Source organism: Apostichopus japonicus, chromosome 6, assembly GCF_037975245.1.
Source record: "Apostichopus japonicus isolate 1M-3 chromosome 6, ASM3797524v1, whole genome shotgun sequence".
NCBI classification, from domain to species: Eukaryota; Metazoa; Echinodermata; class Holothuroidea; order Aspidochirotida; family Stichopodidae; genus Apostichopus; species Apostichopus japonicus.
The window spans coordinates 6,330,655-6,354,175 of record NC_092566.1 but is presented as its reverse complement, the minus strand read 5'-3'; the positions used below and the strand labels follow the sequence as shown (position 1 = coordinate 6,354,175).

The 23,521-nt window shown below is 38.2% G+C and overlaps 1 protein-coding gene across 1 annotated transcript; it reads left to right on the top strand.

Moving 5' to 3' along the window:
• Positions 1–2,435: 2,435 nt before the first annotated feature.
• LOC139968803 (collagenase 3-like) lies at positions 2,436–12,309 on the top strand. Its single transcript, XM_071973220.1, has 9 exons — positions 2,436–2,623; positions 6,093–6,198; positions 6,522–6,727; positions 7,293–7,509; positions 8,450–8,608; positions 9,689–9,823; positions 10,436–10,587; positions 11,018–11,180; positions 11,679–12,309. Exons 1-9 carry the CDS (start codon positions 2,516–2,518, stop codon positions 11,945–11,947), a joined length of 1,515 nt encoding a protein of 504 aa, XP_071829321.1. The 5' UTR covers positions 2,436–2,515; the 3' UTR covers positions 11,948–12,309.
• Positions 12,310–23,521: the final 11,212 nt, after the last annotated feature.

The window sequence follows — 23,521 nt, the reverse complement described above, 5'->3', positions numbered from 1 at the left end:
TGCCTGATTATTTCGACACCTAATGAAAACGTCGCGAGATCAAAAAGATTGCCAGCCTTTTTTTATATCCCAAAATTTCAGTGGACTCAAAATTCGGTAAAAATTGTAGCCTTTTCGACTCTCATCTTTTCTTCAAAAAATGTTGATTAAAGGCCCTCTAGACTACCCATGTTCTAATATAACTAGTCTCCTTCCCAGGTACAACAATCCATCTCCATTAACGACCAGTGGCGGCGGAACCGGGGGGGGGGGGGGCTTGGGGGGGCTCAGCCCCCCAATGAAAAAGTTGAAGGGGGCAAATGCATGATAAGCCCCCCCCCCAATGTTTACCAAGGCTCCGAAACGTGCATCTGACCATTTTTCAATGCATACTTCGATCTGTCCGATGCACACGTATACTATAGGTGTAATAATTTTAGTAAATGCTGGGGGGACCCTCGGCCCGTCCCCTGGCTATAGACCACATTGATTGACTGTATCATGCCTCGTCGAATATTAGTGTTTTAAATAAGAGTGTAATGAGAACGCTACACTCATCAAAATTTGCGTTTACACTACGAGTACACGCAAGGCGTGGAACATGGCTCTATGTTTAAACGCAATCAATTATTAAACGAACAAAAACACAATATTAGCATTGCACCTGTACTGTATAGGGTACATGCATTCGTGACAGAACTTGGTTCATAGAAATTTGTTGGCAACTGCACATGGTTTTGGAATTACCCATTTGTTAACATTTAGAAATGCTTTCTGTTTTTTCTTATGACATTTATTTAATTATTGCATTTAATTGCAAGTAGTAATTTATACTACACTCAAAAACGTCTTTGCGAGTACACTACGAGTAATAGCTACTCTCTTAAAACACCATCGAATATACAAATTACAATATTTTTACAGATTTTTACGTGCAATCTGAGAAATTGCTGGCTTGAGACCAATATTTTAGGGCTAGGTATTCGCAGCATAAAACAGTCAGAAAGTGATGTTTCCGGCCATCTAAGGGTTTGAAAAACCCAAAATTTTCTTGTACGCTCCGCGCCAACCGATGGTGGCGCTCCACACATTAGCCCCCCCAATAATTTTCCCGTTCCGCCGCGCCTGTTAACGACAGCAGGGCCTTTTTAGTATACTTAGAAGAAGAAAAATTATGGTCATAGTGTACGTCAACATAACTTGGATAAACAATTCAAGTTATCGCTTTTGTGCTATGACACAACTTCTGACAAATTACCACAAAACTTACTTCGTAGAAGGAAGATCAAATAAAAACGGCGTTATTTGCGGAATTATGACGATTAAAACGTGACACAACCGATTGCCCCATACATGGGTTAAGTCAATAATCTGGATATAGGACTATAGCCTCGCTGCGTGGCACTGAAATATTGCAATCAGTTTGAAACCATCCGGAGCAAATGAAATGAGTAGACGCACAGGAAGATGAGTGGATGGGATTGGATCGAGACAGGCGTGGTACTAAGTTGGGGTGGGGTGGGGTGGGGTGGGGTGGGGTGGGGTGGGTGGGGGGTGGGTGGGTGGAGGAGGTAACTACAGATTACTGTCTTGGACTACGGTTTTTGAATTTGAGTGACCCTAATCGAGGGAGGTTCGGGAGTGCCGGGGGACTGGGAAGAGGAATGACATTATTCATTTGAATCTTCGATGGAAGGGGGGTGGGGGTGGGGTGGTGAAGGGGGTAGAAGGTAACTACAGATTACTGTCTTGGATTACGGTTTTGGAATTGTAGTGACCCTGATAGAGGGAGGTTCGGGAGTGCCGGGGGACTGAGAAGAGGAATGACATCATTCCTTTGAATCTTCGACGGAAGGCTTTCCAAAATAATAATAATCATTCCCTTCCATGCATATCCAATAATTTGAATTCAATTTATTACGTAATATCTGAAACAATTTCCTTCGGCCTTGTGCTATTTATGACAACTCTTTTTCTGTGAATTGCTCAATCATTGACCACATAGCATTTGTCGTACCATGGAGCTATTTATAGCTCCATGGTCGTACTAACTTGGAAACCTGCCGTGTGTGGTCTACAAGTTATAACAATGCATGCGAGCAACATTTCACTTCCTGAAATTCAATTTTGTGTAGAACACCAATGAACGATACCTTGTTCCCCCCCCCCCCCCCCCCCCACAAATAGAATTTGATCGATGTATTGTTCCTAACTAGAAATATGACCAACTATTAACTAACCGGCGATGAATCACAGAACAATGCAAAGCCTTATTTGTAGATAATATTTCCGTCTGATCTTTCCCACTAAAGTCCCCTCTAATTTCCCGAATCTCTCCAAAAAAGAAACAAAAAAAAAACATATTTTTTTAGTAGTGTCAATTTCCACGCAATATGATTGTGCACAAACAAAGCAATGCGGTCAAGCTTGTTGCTATAAAACCAGCGGGCTTAACTTGAATCCTTCATTGTTCGATTGAAATTGAACGAAGCGTAAAGAAACTTTTCCCCGCCGATTTTGAGATATTCCAAGAACGATGAATATGGTCAGTATAGTACAAGTGTGTTTCGCCCTTTTGGGAGCGATAGAGGCTGTTTCAGCGAGATCGGTGCCTGTCGACGACGTCAACTATTCAACAGCCGTTGTAAGTAATACTTTCAACCTTATTTCTTTCAACCTTATATTTCAGTAGTCAATATTGTCTATAATTAAATTAAAATGGCTTCTTTGTTGTATCATTCATTATACATTCAAGTTCGTTAGTTAATTATTTTGCACATCATTATACTATCCCATAATTGTATATTTTCACATAATATCCAAATAGGAAGAATGAAAAAGGCGTTAATAATTGAATGCGCAAGGCATATGTAAGTATATTGTAGCGTTAGGCGGGCTAGCCTATAGTCACATGAATGTCATATAAGTTATTTGTGTTATCTAGGCTTAGAGTGTGAAATAGTTAATCCATCATATGAAAGTCACAACAGACAGTGACGAAACCAGCAATACCAAAGTGAGGGGGAACAAAATGGCTAGTAGGGGAGGGGGGGGGGGTATAATTTGGAAGTGCAAAAAACGCATCAAATTTAGGGGGAGGAAACACGCTTTACCCCCCCCCCCTTTCCCCAATCACACCCTACATCGGTGTGGCTAATTTAACTTCATGAATATTTTACTTGAAATTAAAATTTCAATATCATATAACCGGGGTTGTATACAAATCACAATTCACAAGAGGGAGGTGTTGATATATTTCGAGACAGAGTTAAAATGACACGCGCTGATCAATGATTAAGTCGAAAAATAACAAACGCGGCAACTTGATTTTTATAATTACAACTGTACACTGTTATAGGCCGCTCAGTGGGAGTACAGGGGCCAAGAAATCACAGCCCGGGTCACCCGGGGAATGTATTTCGAAGCTTCCGTAGGGTCGGGGGGGGGGGTTCCTGGGGAAAGCAACCGGAAGGTTTAGAATTTTGTTAGTCTAATATTACCAAAATAAAGAAAATTTGGACGTATAGGAGAATGTTTCAGTTTTGTTTTACCGAGGCCGATTGGGGTAGGGTTAGGGGGAGGCAACTGGGAAAGCATTCTGATGGGGGGGGGGTCACCCTTCCCCCTGGCTCCGCCACTGACTATAGCCCAAAAGTTAACATTCCATACACACATTGATAAATGTACATTTTGGTATTGTGACTATTGGTTCCGTTGAAATCTGCAAAATCATAGTATACCACAAACAGGATATTAAAATAGTGATCTTGCTGCATATACGGGGTCACGAACAAAGCAGACAGTTTTATGTAGGTCTTACAAATGTCATTTTGCAGACATCTTTGTTCCTGGATAGTCATACGGCTAAGATCGTCATGATCATTATGATACAGTTACGGTCTCCATGTCTGTAAAGGGAGGGGATGGAGTTGACTGGGGCTGACTGGGGTTGACTGGAGTTGACAGGAGTTGACCGGGCTTGACTGGGGTTGACTGGGGTTGACTGGGGTTGACTGGAGTTGACAGGGGTTGACTGGGCTTGACTGGGGTTGACTGGTGTTGACTGGTGTTGACTGGGCTTGACTGGGGTTAACTGGGGTTGACGGTGGTTGACTGGTGTTGACTGGTGTTGACTGGGGTTGACTGGTGTTGACTGGGGTTGACTGGGGTTGACGGTGGTTGACTGGTGTTGACTGGTGTTGACTGGGGTTGACTGGGGTTGACTGGGGTTGACTGGGGTTGAGAGTGACTCAAGTTGTTCGGTTTTCGTGCGCATGCTCTATCTTTGACGACTTTGCTTACAAAAGTACATTTTCGATCGTAGGAGGAAATGATGCGGGTGGTAATTGTGGTTATACTTCTCTAAATAATTAGAAGACGTTTATACTACTCCTCGATTATATTTTTAGAATATCTTCGACACTTTAAAATTGTATGTAACTTTATCATATCGTCTGCATATACCATTATTTACATAAGAAATGTGGTATCTATTTCCTGAAAAACAACCAGACAAAGGCTTTTGTTGTTATACAGGTTTTCATGGATCTATTACTTGCTCACAGCCACTGCCTGGAAATATAAGTAACCTAAGATGATTTGTCAAATTTATAAAATAATATAGTTCGATCTTTCCGGTTGACAAGTCATGGTTTAGCTACACACGTTGCCGCTGCGGAATGTTTTTCATTTTGGTGTATTTATTGATACAAGACTCATACAAGGGTGAAAAAAACAAGGACAAAATAATGTTGGTTTTGTGCTTAATCACTCCGAAAATTCGATAATACGATAGAATGATTGGCCCTGTGTCACCTCCTATAAGGTTAACAAAAACCCAGACGTATTGAATTTTGTCTCGGGCTTGTATCCCTTAAAGATATTTAGTTTCAAAGTAAATAATGGTTATGTTGTTATTTTATTATTATGTTGTTTATTTAATTTTTTTGTGTGCAAAAGTAAGAAACTATCACTATGAAGCAATGTCACGAACTCAACTGCGCATGCGCGATTCGTAGATATAAGTTCATTGTCTACATGGCGTATACTGGTTGTAGGCAAGTAAAGTCAACATGTCTTGTTGTATAATAATAACGTCCAATTGTTTCGTGTGTATAACGTATACTGGTTACATGCATTCTCGTAATGTAATAGTTATAGGAACATAATATATTATATTAGGAAATAATAATAATTCATGTACTGGTTATAGGAAAATAATATCAAAGTCACACGAGCTAATAATGAAGTTTCTTTTCTTAATGTGCATTACGTACTGATTACAGATAAATGTGTCCCATCTTCAAAACGTACTTGTCTGTAGAACAACAAGGTTTAACGTCTCGTTTTGGGTGTAGTCTTCCGATTTAAGGAATCATGAAGAACGCCAACTATATGCCAAACTAGGACTGCAATTGTCTGCAAATATGCAGTATTGTAGTGCACGTGGAGTGCTTGCAGTATTATGAAGAACTCGTCGGTTGTTCATTGGGTTATTTTTTGGGGCGGCCAACACACCAGGAAGTATAGTCATGTAGGCACCTACAAAGTGAGGGCGCTTGTGAGCGCCATGACAGGCTCCAAATAAGTTGGCTACACAGCTAGCCTCTGTAACTGCAAATGTACAGAGACTATATGAAACCTAAAGTTTCAACGTCCAGTCATGTAGGTATCGTTCACTTGGCCAGTATTGCCAATATTGTAGCGCGCACGCGCACCGGTTTATGAAATGCCTGTCGGATTTACTTTATGATTTACAACAACTACATTATTGTGTACGCTCGATAAATTGCCATAAATTGCTAAAAGGAAGAGTTGGCTCCTGTTGCAATTAACGTAAAAATTATTTGTTGTTAGATTCAGGGAATCCCTTTCAAACTAGGTGGGGAGAGGGGGGGGGCGGTCACCGCAAGCTTCCGAAACCACTTCCTGGCATGGTAATCTGTAAACATTTAATACTTTATAGTTATAATACTTCGTGATCGGTGGTCAAATTTTCAAATCAAACGACATGAGTTTTTGCGATGGTAACAAAAGTTTGGTAGGATTGTTGATTCCGTCATCCTATCATTCATTATTAAAATTGTTATGTTTATATTTGGTTTGAATTCCAGCGATACTTGAGGAAATATCAATATATTGAAGATGATATGATGCAAAACGATGAGGTCATAGTCGCTTTGAAAAAATTCCAACAGAACAACAACATCCCCGTAACTGGTAAGGACATCCATCCATCCTTCATCCATTGATCCATCGATTTAAATATATATATATATATATATATATATATATATATATATATATATATATATATATATATATATATATATATATATATATATATAATTTAAAGGCTAATCTAAGAATTGGTAATATTTTGGATACTTTCGACGCGTTGAATGTTCCTGTCGGAAACAGCAAGGTTTGCAATGTGGACCGCTCAGGTTGGTGAGCAACACGGGCGGGTGCAAAAATCACGAAACTGAAATTCGTTAAAGAATAACAGCTCAATTATGATATTCATATTGTCCCATGTACAGGTGACTTAGATGAAGACACTCTTAAAATGATGGAAAATCCTCCGTGTAAAGAAGAAGACGCCAACGATGAGGACAGAAGGACACGTCGTTATCTCCTTGCCCGTAACGTGAAGTGGACAAAGAACATCGTCACATATAATATTGTAAATACGCCCTCTACTATATCCATGGGTGACGTCGAAGCCACGTTTAGAAGAGCTTTTGATGTAAGTCATTTATTATCCCGAGTTTACTTTTCGGATCTATAACTGCAGGAAATCCACAATTGATTGAAAATTATATTGGTGTTGGAAAAGACTAATACCCTATCTGATATTTTATGGATGTTTTATCCCAATTATGTTAGTCCCTGATCTCAGTCACTTTCACAAGACTGTATTTACAGATAAGCTCTCCAGTTACAGTACTCCTAGATCTTACAGTATCACACACAAAACTATATATCTCGTCTATACTTGTCAAGCAGCTTGTACCATGTCATTTCATAATCACGACTTGTATCAGATGAAACCCCATAACCACATGGAGTTGATTTTTACTCTCAAAGCCAATGAGCCTTGTATGCTGTACGTTGCAATTAAAAAACTGACTTGGTGCATGCGAGGTTAGTAACATTGGTAATCTAGTGTTTTACTGGTCCAAACTACCAAGGAACCTGTTTTGACTAGACTTAAAACCTGAATCATCCTTCTTCTTATAATGAAATGCACGGTATCATAAATAGCCTATAATATTCTGTTTTCTTTTTCCCCCCATTTAATTTCTACGTAGTCTTGGCAAAATGTTTGTGGTCTTACGTTTTATCAAGTACCAGATCCAGCCGCAGATATCCAAATCTCGTTCGTGAGAGGTAACCACGGAGATATTCAAAATTTCGATGGTCCAAATGGTCTTCTGGCCCACGCTTTTATTCCGTACAATAACGGCGAAGGGCACAATGGTGACATTCACATGGACGCGGATGAACAATGGGTCCTTATGAACGGCGGTAAGAGACTTTATAATTTAACCTAAGCTAGGGAAATGTAAGGGAGACGGGTGAAGGATGTGGAGAACGGAAGAGGCAGGTTGTCTTTATTCACCGACGGCAAATTGTAATCTGTGGAAGGGATCGGAGGGGGGACAGGTTGGGGTGTTGGGTGGTGCAATTCCAAAAGACACAAGATTCCCGTAAGAAGCAGACACGAGAAGCACAAATGCATAGTAAATCCTTATGTATATGCAGTAAAGAAACACATTAATTGGGATAAGAATGAAACCAATCATGAGTGACCGAACCCTTCCAGCCAGAAAACATCAAATAATTACCAGTGCCAATATGAGGATGTATATCGTCTCCCCCCCCCCCCACCAAACCCTCCCTCCCACTGCACGCATATTGTTGACACCATGAACATGACAAATATTGATTTAATATTCGTCACTTACCTTTACTTTTGCCCACTTTCCTTTCCTCCTCTACTTTCCCCTTCCCATCCCTTCCTCTTAAAGTGATGTACGACTGTCAATAACATTATCCTCCCCTTACCCCCCCCCAACCCCCCTCAAGTTCCTCCACCCCGAGTATCATAAGTCTTGTACTGACTTGCGTTTTATGCAGATATTATATTGAACCATTCCACTATGAACACTGACGGATTTTTTACCCTGACGTTTGATGATTATTTAATACCAATCAAATATTAATATTAACAATAATATATCTCAATTACCAAATCTCCTAAAGGTTTTTTTTTTCAATTGAGATCATGAAGAAATTTTAGAAAATGTTGAATTTGTCTTAGACAAAAAAAAAACGCTGATAAAATCGAATGGGAATCGTTAAGTATATACTTGCTCAATTAATATTCAAAATATTCATTTTTTATAATACATGTGAAGTTTATGAAGATGTGATATATGTTCCCTTTTTTCTTGTTATTCTGCAGGTATTAATCTTTACCAAGTTGCTCTGCATGAAATTGGCCACACCCTCTCTCTGGGTCACTCATACCCAAACACTGTCATGCATGCATTATACAGATCCACATATGATCCCAATTTTCATTTGTCGAATGACGATATTATGGGTGTCCAGGCACTTTACGGTAAGAAATCATTCAAAACTTAAAGGCAGTGAAGACTCGCACCAAACCGCGTGCCGCCCTCTAAAAAGGTTAACTTTCCGTTGCTTGCAAGTGAAGTTTCTTTCTTGCCGCTACAAAATGCCGACAGTAATGAAAACGTGATACCTTGTTATCTTTTATTTGGACCTGCGATGTCCATCGCTGCTATGTACACTGTGTTGTGGGTATTGACCGTAGCTGCATGCATTGACTGTACACTAGTGTCTAATTACCGCCGACGGTAGCAAGCTGTGTGTGTGTTTTCTGGGATCGATGGTGGTGTCTAACACTTCTGTTACACCTCATTCGAAACTAGGTCACATTACCGGCATCGGACGTTTCTTTGTGCGCGAGTCTTCACTCCCTTTAAATGGACAATTTTTTTTTAATTATTGAAGTTTAGCACATTAACAAATCTGTAATAAATAGTAATATATCTTAAAAATTAAAGGAAATTTTCTCAGAAGTTAATAAACAAATATGCTGGTTCTTGGACAGACCCCCGTTCTGTGGCCTTGTGTTTACTTCCCCACGTGTCGTTTCGTCGGATTCACTTTACAAACTTGAAGAGAGAAGGCTGAACTTGGAGACCCTTCTGATACTTGTTGGGAATGTATCACATTATGTAAAATATGTTCTTGGAATTACGGCAAGTAGCGAGACCACTGCTACTAAATTGCCGAGAAACGATGTAAATGATGTAATGATAATATAGGTGATGTTAAAAGAATACAACGTGTATGAAGGTTAGTGATGATGATACTATGCGATGGTAAATTTATAAGGTTGTAAACATAGAATCCGTTGATGATAAAGTGATGTAAAAAGATAATTAATGGTCGTATAGGCTAGTATGAGAAAACTTTGTGAGTATTGTCACCGTAACATAATGAGCCAGTAATGATATAGAATAGTGATGCTTTACAATGATAGTACGATATTGTAAAGAAAAAGTATAACACAGCAAAGTGGTGACGCTATACACAAATAACACACTTTCGAAAGAGAGACGATTGTATATGGTTTCAGTTACATTTGAAATTGGTTTATTATTTGTTGCAGGTCCTAATGTTCCGAATGCTCCCGGTACTGAAGAAGAGATCCCAGCTCCAGAAGCTCCAATGCCGGACGATAATTGTCATCTTGAATTTGATGCCATGGCAACCATGGACGACGGAAGTGTGCTTGCATTTGCAGGTAATGCACGTGCATATTAGCGTAAACATGTTGAGGATTATTTTTATTTTATTTTTATTTCAATACTCAACACCGACTCCAACTTGAGGATTGGTGTTAAATTATCTGTTCCCAAAATGATATGGTAATAAACAAGAATTTCTTCAAAATTGGAGACCGCCTGATATGCAAGGTTATGGAACGCTCATACTATGAAACTTGGTATCTTCGTATGATTAGCTTTAGGTCAATCGTAGTCACGATATAGTTCTCAAAGCACGAGGCTGTACGGCTGCATACGGGACTCTGCGTGGCACGGGGTTGTCCGGTGCAACAGAATTGTGAATGGCCACACTATTACGCTACTAACATTAAGCTTTACACATTTGCGCATTTATAATATTAAAGTGTTGAATAAAACTGCAAAACATATTGTTTGTGGCCTAACCCCACGCAAATGCAAACCGCATAGCAACCTATCGTTGTTTTTCTCAGCAACTTGTGATTGGTTAATATAAACGTCAGAGAATTTAATTCTTATCATGTAACTAAATTGAAAAACGTCATGGTCTCATGGATGAACATTTTGGTTCGTTTCTTCATTGAAAATTTGAAACTCTCTTATCTCATCAGGTCAAGAAGTTTTTCATCTGACTAGACCAGGGAGTGTAAGCGAAGGGTTTCCGAAGACGTTAGTAGAAGCGTTTGGTCCTATCATGGAGTCGGTAACTAATATAGACGCGGCAGTGTACTGGACAAAGTTTTCGAAACTTTACCTATTTGCGGTAAGCTTCATCTTATACCACCAAATACATTGAAAAACCCCTTAAAGCAACTCTTTGAGTTCTGTCGGCACTTTTATCAAACCTAACGAGTATTATTCAAAATAGGATTGTGATCATCCACACTATGACATGCCTCCTAGAGTATTTTTTCACTGTTCTGGATTTTCCAACTCACTACAATTTCAACTATATCTGTATATATATATATATATATATATATATATATATATACATATATATGTATATATATATATATATACATATATATGTATATATATATATATATATATATTTATATATATATATATATATATATATATATATATATATATATATCCATGATGGCAACTCTGATGCTACAAATTAACATCCTATTTCTTGTTCCTAAATATTTTTGATAGTTTACGTTTCCTTTGTCATTCTTCCACAGGGTTCTAATTATTACCGGTATAGTTTCACAGCAGGGGATATCACATATCCCAAAGCAATTGATGTAGATTATCCCAGATCCATCACGGCAAACTGGATAGGTATCCCAAACGATCTTAGTGCGGCAATACTGGTCGAAGACTACGCAATCGTATTCATTAAAGGTAAATTTTGTTCAAGGGTTAGAGAAACACCCATCATCGTTAAGATGTAAGAATTTTAAATGCATAGCAAAACGAGGGCGTACTTTACTTATTCATGTTCAATATAGAATTCTAGAAATCAACTGAGAAGCCATATTAGAGATGGAAGGTCGTACACTTTGTAAGGCTTTTGTACATATTTATAGGTTGAAACTGCTGACCCTAAACTAGAAGGAACATTTTGATGACGTCATAATGAGAGGCACGTTTCTATTATTTAGCATTGAGATTAGAATAAGTATTCCGCCTTCCCAACTATAGAATTATCGAAGTGACATTTTTATGGATAAAGATTTCTGAAGACGAAGATTTTTAGCCTTTGGTTGCTTAACAATCCAGCCCCTTCACCGTCCCATAATTTCGTTAGGATAATTTACTCCTATATGTTATCTGTAACTACTTTGTAACCGTTTGGACTAAAATTGACATAACATTTTTCTTGCCCACTTCACTTTGCAGACAACATCATCAGGAAATTTGGCATATATCAAGGCAGTTATCGAATCTTCCCTGGATATCCGAAATTTATATCAACTGATGCCCAATGGAACCAGTTATCTACCGTAGATATTCATGCTGCCATGCGATGGTTGGATGGTAACTATTACGCGGTCTCTGGAGACCAGTACTACGTACTCAGTGGTACTACAGGCAATGTGTACTACGGTTATCCGAGGTCCTTTGGAGAAGACTGGTTCGGATGTGATATGTTACAAGATACTTCTTAGAAAATAATGACTGAGCAGCTATATAATGATACCGAAATTCAAAGATGAAGAAAAGAGAAAGAAAGAAAGGAAAAGAGAAGGTGAAATTTGAATCTCACCGAGGACAATAATTATGTATTCTAATTTCAGCATTGAATTCATTGTTTGTTAATACGAAACTGAGAGACATAAACCAAATTATATTTAATATAACTGCAGTATAACACAATGGATATAAGCAACAACAAACAAACCTTAGCTGTGGATCTGTTGTACTAATTCAATGTGATTTATGGGAACATACCAGTTATTTACGGCATTCAATCAGACCATACCTTATCCATTTAACTTCATCGCACCACATTAGGTAACATCCCACCTCATCCTATCACTTTACAGTACATTTATCACATCCACATATTGCATCCCATCATTCTTTTCGCCACATATCACCACATTCGTCATTATCACACAACATCACACTTCAACCTGTTATCGCATGCAAACAAACAAAAAAAAAACCCATCATGACAATCCTATACATCTCGCCATATATACAGCATTACACTCATCTCATCACAAGACATCCCACTTCATTCAATCACATTATAATTCAAAACATCGCAGCACATCGTTCGTCACACAAAGTGATATCACATCATTTGACATCGTATCACAAGCGATATGCCTGATACAAGTTTCAATCGTGCCCTTGAATGTAAATATCATGTTAATATCTATTTAAAATCTTAAAATAAGTCAAAGAGAATGTGCAATGTTGATTCAAGTTTGTCTACAAATTTCGTTTTCATTCCTTTTTCCGAATTTTGGCGGTTTTCTCGGGATGTAAATCTGTTTTGAACGTTTCTGGTAATTGACCTTCTTACCATTCAATTATGGATATGTTATTCAATTAATTAAATTAATTTATTAAAAATTCTTTAATTTTTATTAAACTTATAGAGTAAAACAATATACGATATGTTCAATTTGTATTTAAAACTATTTAACAGTGTACCACGTTCTGTGTCAAGTGTTTTCTATATTTATTTATTTATTATTCTATTGTAAACTTATTGTGAAATAAAATATGTTTGTATAATATCATGAAGCATTTATCTTAGTACATAACTTATTCAAAGAGTTGGTTTGCGATCTCAGTTAGAAAGTGTTAACGTGTGTTACGTAACAGTCATAAGCTCATATTATGAAGAGCGCAGTTAACGTATTATATGCAACATCTCACAATATCAACCATCGCAAGTCAGACACGAGTATGCTACCACGCCATGACGACCTTCCACCTTTAATGATTTGAATATTTAGTAGACAAATGAGTCTGTATATGCTGATATCGCAATTGTAAATAATACTATTTTAGTTGTTTATGCTGGTTTCTGGTTGTACGGAAACTTGACGGTACCATTGCATGCTTAAATGTTCATCTATATACACTTGTCGTTAAGTTTCTGATTAAGTTCAGTTAGTCACTAACAGCTCAACAAAACGCAGAAAAACTATCGAATTTATTACATATCAAGAGCTAGTAGTTGATAAGTTTTCAGGCAATCCTGATCATTTTCTTGTAAAAAATAATAATAATAAATTGGAAAATATTGAAAATTTTCGACTTTTAATTCATTTCGTGAAAATGCATGATAGTGTCTACGCTCGATCAATTAGAATCTTACTTGGAATAATGATAATAATCGTTTTTTTTTTAAATTGGCAATCAACAGCAAAACCTCTGCTTTGAGGAAGTCGTTTATTCCTCTCTCTTTAAACTAAACAAACGAAAAAAACAAACAAACAAACAAACGAACAAAGCATGAAATTCATGAAGCCATATCCGGCAATGATTGGCTTGAGACGTATGGTGGATGAAAGACCTCAAGTCACAAGAGATGTGGTTGTGATTAAACATCCAATTCATCACCATTCCAGGATTTCAGAAACTAACGCTTGGATGCAAGAACTATATGCCAGAAGAATTCTCTCTATATACAGTTATGACTTAATTCCCATGATTTATGGTTTCATTCTACTCTTATATGTATAGTCCGGGTTTGTTTATTTCACTGCTTCTAAAAGTAAAACGAAAAGAGAAAGGCGAATATACGAACTACCGAATCCAAGGATTGAAATTTGTCGCGCTATAACCACGTCGAGGGTCAGAAGTTGGGCCTCATAGACTATTTATCTAATCAGGCTTTCTTTTGAAGTTTTCCTCTCTCCTTAATGCATATTGGCTCGGACCAGCTAATTGACCCGCGGGGATCCGGGTTTTAGCCTCTGACTCCGTTCTCGTCATGCCTGTCTATAACATTAACTGCAAGGATTCCCCTCTACTGTTTGTCGCTACCAACTCAGAATTAAGGTACACGCGTTTGCTGACTCGTGTCAACGCCCCTCCCCGCCCTTCCCCACCGGGTCTGTCCAAACTTCATAACTGACAATTGCACATTCCTGTAGGGATCTCTTGCAACCACATTGAGCATTGGGGCGTCATAGCACCGTACCCTTGTATTCGACTGAATCTTTATAGGAAAATCGACAGTGGGGTAAACTTGTCTAGCTCAAGCTTACAGCTGTTAATAAAATTAGACCAAGACATCTGTTAAGTCGGTTTAATATATGTGTGTAATTAATTCAATGGTATTACCGTGGCGATGACATCATCAACTCCTGTCCGGGCATTTTCAGGGAGAAAGGGAAAGGAAAGGAGAAAGGTCAAAGAGAGAGAGAGAGACAGGAATGAAGAATGACGGGAAAGAGGAGGATACATGTCAATGATTGTCGAGAGTTTTAATCTAATCTTTCAAGAAGGAAAAAGGACCAACGACAAAAAAATACGTCACGTGATCGCTCTTGTCTGGAGTTGAAACTGTCAGCGGTAAGATGATGTCAGAAGTGTCAGTGACTTAAAACCAGGTTGATCAAGTATCTTGAAAGTCTCCGAACTAATTAACTTACGCAGTGAAATAATGAAGACGTACGGCCACAAATTGCTGAAAGGTGTCAGTGAAATACCACCCGATATATAGGTTTAATGGTCTGCGTGATACACGATCTACAGTATAGGATTTGGCTGTTACTCCTGTCAACTTCCTTAGCTCTCGAAGACACCAGAGTGAGATGCTAGCTTGTGAATCCATGTAACGTTCGGTCCACACCTTACCTTCACCCTTCTCTGGCATCACCATACCTCGACAATCTCACCCAATGCCGTGTTACAGCCGCGAATTCCGAGTCTTTAAGACCTTCCTACGATGAGAACGCGACGGTGTTCTTTAAGGCAACCCTCCAGCAACCATGCAAGAGGACTACCACACTAGAGCAGGAAGTATAGAAACACACACTGCAGCGTGTTACGTGAAAACCATTACTGCCGCGCATCCCCCTCCTTACCCGCACATAGTATTATCCTCCAAGAAAAATTCCCTAGTCGATTTCCCCCTCCTCATTGTCTTTAAATATATTGAGGTTGTGAATTCACAGGAGAGGTCTTTGGACTTAACTTGTAGCATTTTTTAGATGGTTAATGTGTATACTATAGATGAATATATTAATGTATTGATTCCAAAAACGGTAATGAACAACAACAAGATTTGTCCTTAGTGAAATGTGTAATGTCGTACTGGACAGCAATCTGCGCTAATATAAGCTACTTTAAGTACTTGCATTATATTCAGATTAACTTCTTGCCTAAGATCAGCCTTTTCATAGTAAAAGTCATGTGTTGAGTGCTAAGACAAAGTCGAGTTCTTAAAATTGTGATTTCCTTCTAAATATACACGCGATATTCCATTTTACGCTATTTCTGTATTTCTTGTGAATCAGCTATATTACACGGCGTTTCTCGATTGTGTATCTACTGTTTTCTTCAATGAAAATGTTTAAATAATCGATATTTTTTACCACCGCCGCTGTTAATGTCAAAACAGATAAAAGAAAGTCTCCCTCTTTCTGTACACCCTGTCGTCTGTTATTTATCTGTAACATCGACGTCTCGGCCAAGCGTTTGTAATTTTGTTTCATTTTTTTCCCGCGGCATCAGCTTTTTACAATTGTATCCGAGGCAAATTCTTTCTATTCAATGAAACAAATTTGGATACGTTGTCCTTGCCATTTGATTGGCTAATCGATGTACGCGAGTTCGTCCTTAACCAATTTGAAGGCATCGTTTCAAGTTTGCGCCAAGAGAATTGACATTTTAATAAATCCCAGTTAACTTTATCTGAATCTATTTGAGTCCGTTTACATCTTACTTTATTGCCTCAAACTATTTTTAAAGTATTTAGTTTTAATCCAACTCCATGTGGCAACTCAGAGAATAAATGGCCGCAAACTTCAAGCGTTGTTGCTTGTAGTATTCGATTGTAAATTCAATACTTTTCTCAATGATTTGTGTTTGTGCGTATTATATGTTATAAGGGAATTTGATGTTATAGGCGAAGTTTTGAATGTCAGAATAATTTATCTCAAATGCCATCCTACCTTGCATTTCGGACTTGTGCTGCAGTCTTACGAACTCACGACATTCTTTGTCACGAATACCGGATTTACGAAGGATTTATCGCCACTGAGCAGCGAAATTTAAATCTGGGAGATTAAGTGTAACAGAAACGTTGGTTCTTTCACTCATTTTGATAAATTAACGTTGGTATCAAGAAGACTTTATTATTCATATATTTGGCAACATCAAGTAGGTCACCGGTCCTTTTTTGTCACGGAGTCGACGAGAGCAAAACATATACGAGGCGAACAGATCGGAAGAATGACTTTTTAACCAAACGGGGGAAAATCCGGAAAATGTGCAAAATATTTCTTCTTCGTATGTTTTCAATAATATAGACTATGTAGGCATTTATATTATCTTAGTATCATTTAGCACCATTTCTATGTATTAAATCCACATCCAACAAAAATGTTAACACTTAAAAACAGATATGAACTTACATATCAAAAGTGCGGATATTGGGAATATATAGGAAATGAAATCGAAAAATCTTCACATTGTAAACATGTGATATTATCTCGTATCCCTCTTACTATCAGGCACTGGCGGATCCAAGGGGGGCCAAGGGGGGCCATGGCCCCCCAAAGGTGAGCCAAAGAGTGTTTCCGAACATCCGCTAAATCATATGATTGGAAATTAAAAAAATCGAGAGGATTAGCAGTGGTAGACTAGTCTAAACCTTTTCGTTTTCTGGTTTAAAATTAAATGCAGAGCTCCCAACTGACCCGCAATTCGCGGGAATTAGACCCGCATTCTAACACCCAAACCCGCTGACCCGCACAAGCGTCCGAAAAAACCGCATTGTAATTGTCAAGTATACATAAAAAATTTGCATCAAATTTTGACTTAGCAACCATCATTTCTTTAGCATTTAGCATAATAGAGTATAAAACCTCCTTTACAGCATCATTTGAACCTCAAATTAGCCTATATTTCTTTTCATTGGGGCGAGCAGCGAACATTTTCATGCCACGGGAAAGAATGAATTATCACCTACTGTTCAATTTATTGATGTTACACACAAAAAAATGCATATTTCTCAGAAAATTTTGGGTGACAAAAGCCTTTCTAAGTGTCACCATTTTACATGTAGGCATCACCAGGATTCCAAAAAAATTCAAAAGGGGAGGGGGACACCCCCTCCCCCTTATACCCCTCCCCCAGGACGGCGATTCGTGGCATGGACCAGCATTTGCCTTCTCAAGAGTTGGGAGCTATGTAAATGTATGAGCATGAGGATTTACAGTTTAACACCATTTTGCAGTTACAGGCTGGTTGTAAGAAATTTATAACCTATGAGAAATAAAATATCTTGAAAAAGATGATCCCAACTTTGTTTTATAAATATTTTAGAAAATTACACCTGGGAAACATGTTTTTAGAAGTAAATTAACATCACCATTGTACACTTTTGTCGCACCAAATTGCATCTGGGGGCATTCAGCAATAGAAAATTTTCCAAAGGGGAGGGGGCACTCCCTCCCCTTAGACCCCTCCCCCATATCACTCTAATGCCACTTTGGCCCCTCCCAAACAAAGGCCCTGGATCCGCCAGTGCGAGTATCAGGTTACATATTAATATTGTATATTCCAGAGCTACTTCATAAGTTACAAAAAAAAATATCATAAAACTTAAAACAAAAATATGGAATTCTATTTGCAGAAGTTCGTTCTACCTCTTCGAGGGTTTTATGCAAACTGGCATAAATATTTTTCTTTATGTCACAAAGACAACATTACACATAATATACATTAACATATTTGCTATTAGGTATAGGCGTGGGCTTTGTTGATACAGGACTATATATAGCGCATAACGTAAAGAGTAACTAAGAGACAGCGATAAATTATACATGGATTTTCGCTTAATACACGCCAGAATGACGTCATGGAGGTCTGTGTTTACCTCCATGCTATAATGTTAGGCTTTCATATATAGTTAGCACGATAACAATCCAGTATCCCCTGACAAACTCTATGCGGGCGGTTACACTACAATTTCATGAACTCCATTCACATTATAATGAGAAAGGTATAGACAAAAGAAACAATTCCCTCCACCGCGGTCAATTCTCACCATGTTTACAGGCTAAGGGAAGCCGAACGTTACTAAATACAGGCTAAGCACGTGGCAAGATCATTAATCATTGAGATTGCAATTAAGGCAACAAAGAGGTTAAGGCTGATACGGATAGGGATCGGGAAAAGGTTAGTTTCAGTTTGCTTCGTTTATAACCAGTAAGCTAAAAGTAGGTCTCAGTTCGGTGATCATATAGGGGCCTATTATGGCCAACTCAGTTGCCGTGGTAAAATCAAACATATCTGAGTTGCGAGTCACGGAGGTCATTCGAGGGCGACAGACATAAGGTAGGTACAAAGCCCTCCCCGAAATAAAACGGGCCATCTTAGTCCGATGAACTAGTGCCAACTTTCGTAACCGCATATCTACTATTGAGTGAGAATCTCACATACAATTGTCTTACCTTTACAAAATGATAATGTAATATTTTATGTGTGTTTTCATGCAAAAGGGGTCTGAGCTGTATAGTTTAGTAGTTTAAAAGACTTAGGGAATAATGTCTGACATTTTTTAAACATATAGTGTATTATCAGGGAGCTGAGAGTAGCAGCTCCCTGGTATTATGTCGCATGGGTTCCCTTGAAGGCGTCTGATCGTTAATAATCCTAGTGTATTAGTCTGCATGAGTGGACTTGTAAGATGCACGCGTCTTGTCTAAGCAAATAGTGCACTAATGTAAAACAGTGGTCTGGCCTTCAATAGATAGAGGTATCTGACTTTTCAAAGTATGATTCTTGTGAGCACAATTGCAGTGCGGATGTGTCTGACCTTCACTAAGCACAATTCCACATTGAAAGTGTGTGATTATACTATGGATGTGTCTGAACTTTACTAAACACAATTCCACATGTAAAGTGTGTGATTGTACTATGGATGTGTCTGAGCTTTAGTAAGCACAGTTCCACATGTAAAGTGTGTGATTGTAGTATGGATGTGTCTGACCTTTACTAAACACAATTTAACATTTAAAGTGTGTTGTTGTACTATGGATGTGTCTGAACTTTACTAAGCACAATTTAACATTTAAAGTGTGTGTGTGTATGTACTATGGATGTGTCTGACCTTAAATAAACACAATTCCACGTTTAAAGTGTTTGATTGTACTATGGATGTGTCTGACCGTTTTTAAGCACAATTTCACATTTTGAGTGTTTGATTGTACTATATGGAAGTGTCTAACCATTATTGAGAACGAGCTCACATTTAAAGTGCACCTTTACAAAGAACATTCCCTGAACTGTGTTACCGTGATGGTGCATAATATTCTGCGTTCACATCTATGATAAAAGTATATGATCTTTACCAAGCATATATGGTACATTAGTTGAGTGTGAACTTGTAATAGGTATATGCTTCCGTCTGCGCTTTAAGGTAGCACACGCCCATCGACTTACACACTAAATCACAAAAGTAATGTGGTATCTAGGTCTAGATAGAAGTTTTTACTATCTAAACGCTACGCATCACCGGATAGCTGACAAGTTGCCCTTTCATGGCACCAACAATTTTTTGTATCATGACCATGTAGAGTTTTTTAATATCCGAGCCGGAAGTTTTCGTCACTTGTAAACAAACCTCTTCACTCAGTGGTAAACAATTTTCCTACGCAGCTCCTGGTAGGCCTAAAGGGGTCTAAAATTGCCTTAATTCACCCAATTTTCTCACCACATGTACTTCCATTCATGCTCTTCAACAAGCAAGCCACAAAAAAAACTAGATCATGATTGATAACAGGTCAAAAAAAAGATGTTGTCCTGCTGCTTTTTTGGCACCATTCCTGAGATAGGAGAACAATCGAGCGGATGGATATAGACTCTAATAGGAGTATGCCACCTTAATACACCTAGTGTAGGTGTCTGAGGGGACGTCTACACAACAGTTGTGTGACCCCACACGGCGTGTATATAATGCCGTTCTGAATTGACTTCTATATGATAGGGGAGAAATAGAGTCCTCCATTCAACCTGGGTGCTGTCGGAAACTGCCACCTCTGTGACAGATCCCTGATTCGAATGATGTAAATATTTAATATTATATGGGAATGCAAATATGTGAACACGTGCTGTGACTTGGCAAGAAATCATTCTCACTTGGTCATGAATTAAAAATTTATAAAATCTCATTGATAAAACTTATGTTACCAGCTTCACTTAATGTCGTACTGATAAGACTACGAGAAAAGATGCCATGGGTCTTATAATCTGTCAACTAATATCTTGGAGCGAGATTCGTAAATAGATCCACATCTCTGGTGTAGGCTTGTAAAATTCTCAGTGATTCTTGCCAGTGTTTAGGAATTAAAAGATACCGCGTTATATGCTGTTATATAGAACTATGCTATCTGTACAACGCATTACGCCCATGCACATCGAATGATAGTTTAAAAACATATGTACTTATTTAGATAGAGAGAAATAAATGAGTATAAGATCTTCATTATTTATTCTAACTTGACGAAAACAAATCTGTCAGTTGGCTGTTTAATGATGTTAAGTAAAACATAATAACACCCTCTAGAGTCAACACCCACACTTTAGCAATAACCCATGCTGCAGAAATAGAAACACACGGAGAATTATGCATGTATGAACACTAAAGCGACTTAGATTGCCCACCATAGCAATGGTGTTTCCATTAAGTAAGTACCTGTGGTGAGAGTACCCCATTTGTTCAAACCTATTTTTCCCTACTTTCCCGCCAACAAATGTAATGGTCATTTAAGAAAGTATTTAAATAGTCATTCAGGAATAAGTGCCAATTTCTTGAAAGTGAAAATTGACCCTTCTAAGCCACTCCTCAAGAAATCGGGTTATGTGTTTTTTTTAAATGCTAGCCATTCTATGGTGCGAACTGTGTGATCTTATTTAATCTGCCAAGCGGAACCAAAGTTAACGTAACGACCAAAACGGCACTATACGATCTCAAACAGAGCCCTTCAAAAACTGCCAACACGGCAACAAACATGCACGTCACCATCGCCAAACCGCTTGCTCACCCACTGGCCCTCCAAACTTCTTGTCCCCTCCAAAATCAGCGAAAATCGGCGTCAATCTGAGGCCGCAAATCGCTTTTCACCGCCGAAAGAACTGCCTTCCACGGATGGAACTTCCCACGAAATACCAATATCATAGTTGTATGCCTAACATGTTTCGTGATAAAAACTGAAATGAACAGTAAAATATAAACAAATCTAGATGGCAGTTTGGCTCAATCCCGTATAAAACGAATCTATGCCCCACTAACCACAAATGTTAGTTATTTCCAGGGCATGCAGCTCCACAAGTCAAGACATCTTGTCTTTTGCTCTGGCTGGTTTTTATGTAGTTTTCTATGTTTCCATATCAATCATTGGTTGTCTACTTTGCACCTTTTATAGCCCCCCCCCCCACCCCTCCTTCCATCACATAACTTTTTATTATGCTTTTTATCCCACAGGAGTTTTAATCTCGTTCAGGCTCCGCCCTCCCCCATCACACCTGACAATGAATAATCACCAACACCCTGGGTATGTATGACCAGGGTCCATAACAACTCCCTGGTCTAACATTATGCAACAACCGTGACTGTATGGAACGTCACCCTATATACTTTAGGATGACAATGCAAAAATTGCACCCGCGGTATTAGGCATCGTAAAATTGTATAGATCTGTAACATGAAAGAGTATATAATAAAGTGTATACAGAACACACAATTGTCTTTATAACATCAGACCGTCAGCAACGCGCTAATAAGGTGCTGCCAAGTGATATGCAACCATACAGATCCTTTAGATTAAGAATAAGGTTCTTTTTATTAGTGGTGTTACATGTTTAATGGATTGGTCAACGTTACAGTCCAGCACTAATGCATCATCTATCAAGTCAAATTTTTGGTTGTTATGGAAACGCCACAGGGTAGTACCGATCGAGTAGTCTGTTTTCATCAAATGGTCTCTACATACGCATAAAGGTGGCCATCGAAGGCTTGCCATGTTTATCAAATTAGGAACTTACTGATGTATGAATACTAATTTGTTTTTAAGTACTAAACAATTGGATAGTTCATTGATAAACTGCTTCAGTATGTGCAAAATACTCCGTATCAAATAACTAAGACTTATCAAATTAACAATTGACTAAAACAAAGAATAATGACAGGAGGCTGATCTGTTCAGTTCCAGAATAGATGATAGGTTTTGTCTTCCATCATAGTTGCATTGTTACGAGGTTTGTATATCCACAATGAAATTCTAATTTTCTTTGATGTAATTTCTGGTATTTCAATCATTTATGCCTGTACTCGTACCATAGATTATTACAATTGAAGATAAAACTTGATTTCCTTTTGAGAGAAGAAGGGAACGATTCAACGTTTCTTACTGATTTTGCACAAAGTATAATTTCCTTTTGTGTGTGTTTTTCTAATGTTACGCTCTGTGTTTGGATTGAATGATAACATCACGATCACATTCAGACAGACTAGTTCCTTTAATGGATCTGTTGTCACGCACGAATATGTTACCCCTCAATTCTGAATTGATTAATTGGATCTAAATTGAGTATCTTAGAAAGAAGGCAATAACATTAATATTCAATGCAACACCCCCACTACTTATCCTGATATAAAAAGATTTCGTGCTGAAAAACAAAAGAATAAAAATAATAATAGTAATCGGTCGTTCTCCCTTAATCCTTTACTCGGGAAGTTGAACGACTCTAAGAAAACATAAACATGATGAAATGTCTGTATCATCCAATAACAGTTGTACCAGAAATGGTAATCTATCATTATTCTAATAAACATATCAAATTTATGCATTAAGTTATGTTATTGGGTGACTTGTTCATCTGTTTAAAGATATGCGTCTGTATAATCCTCCGGCCCGGTATGGGTTTATGTAGCATTGGCGATAACATGATAATAACATAATATTCAACGACGCAGTTATTATGGGTCCCTTAAGGATACTTTATTTCGAAACGAGCAGAAGCTCGCCACTTCGCTGAACACCAGT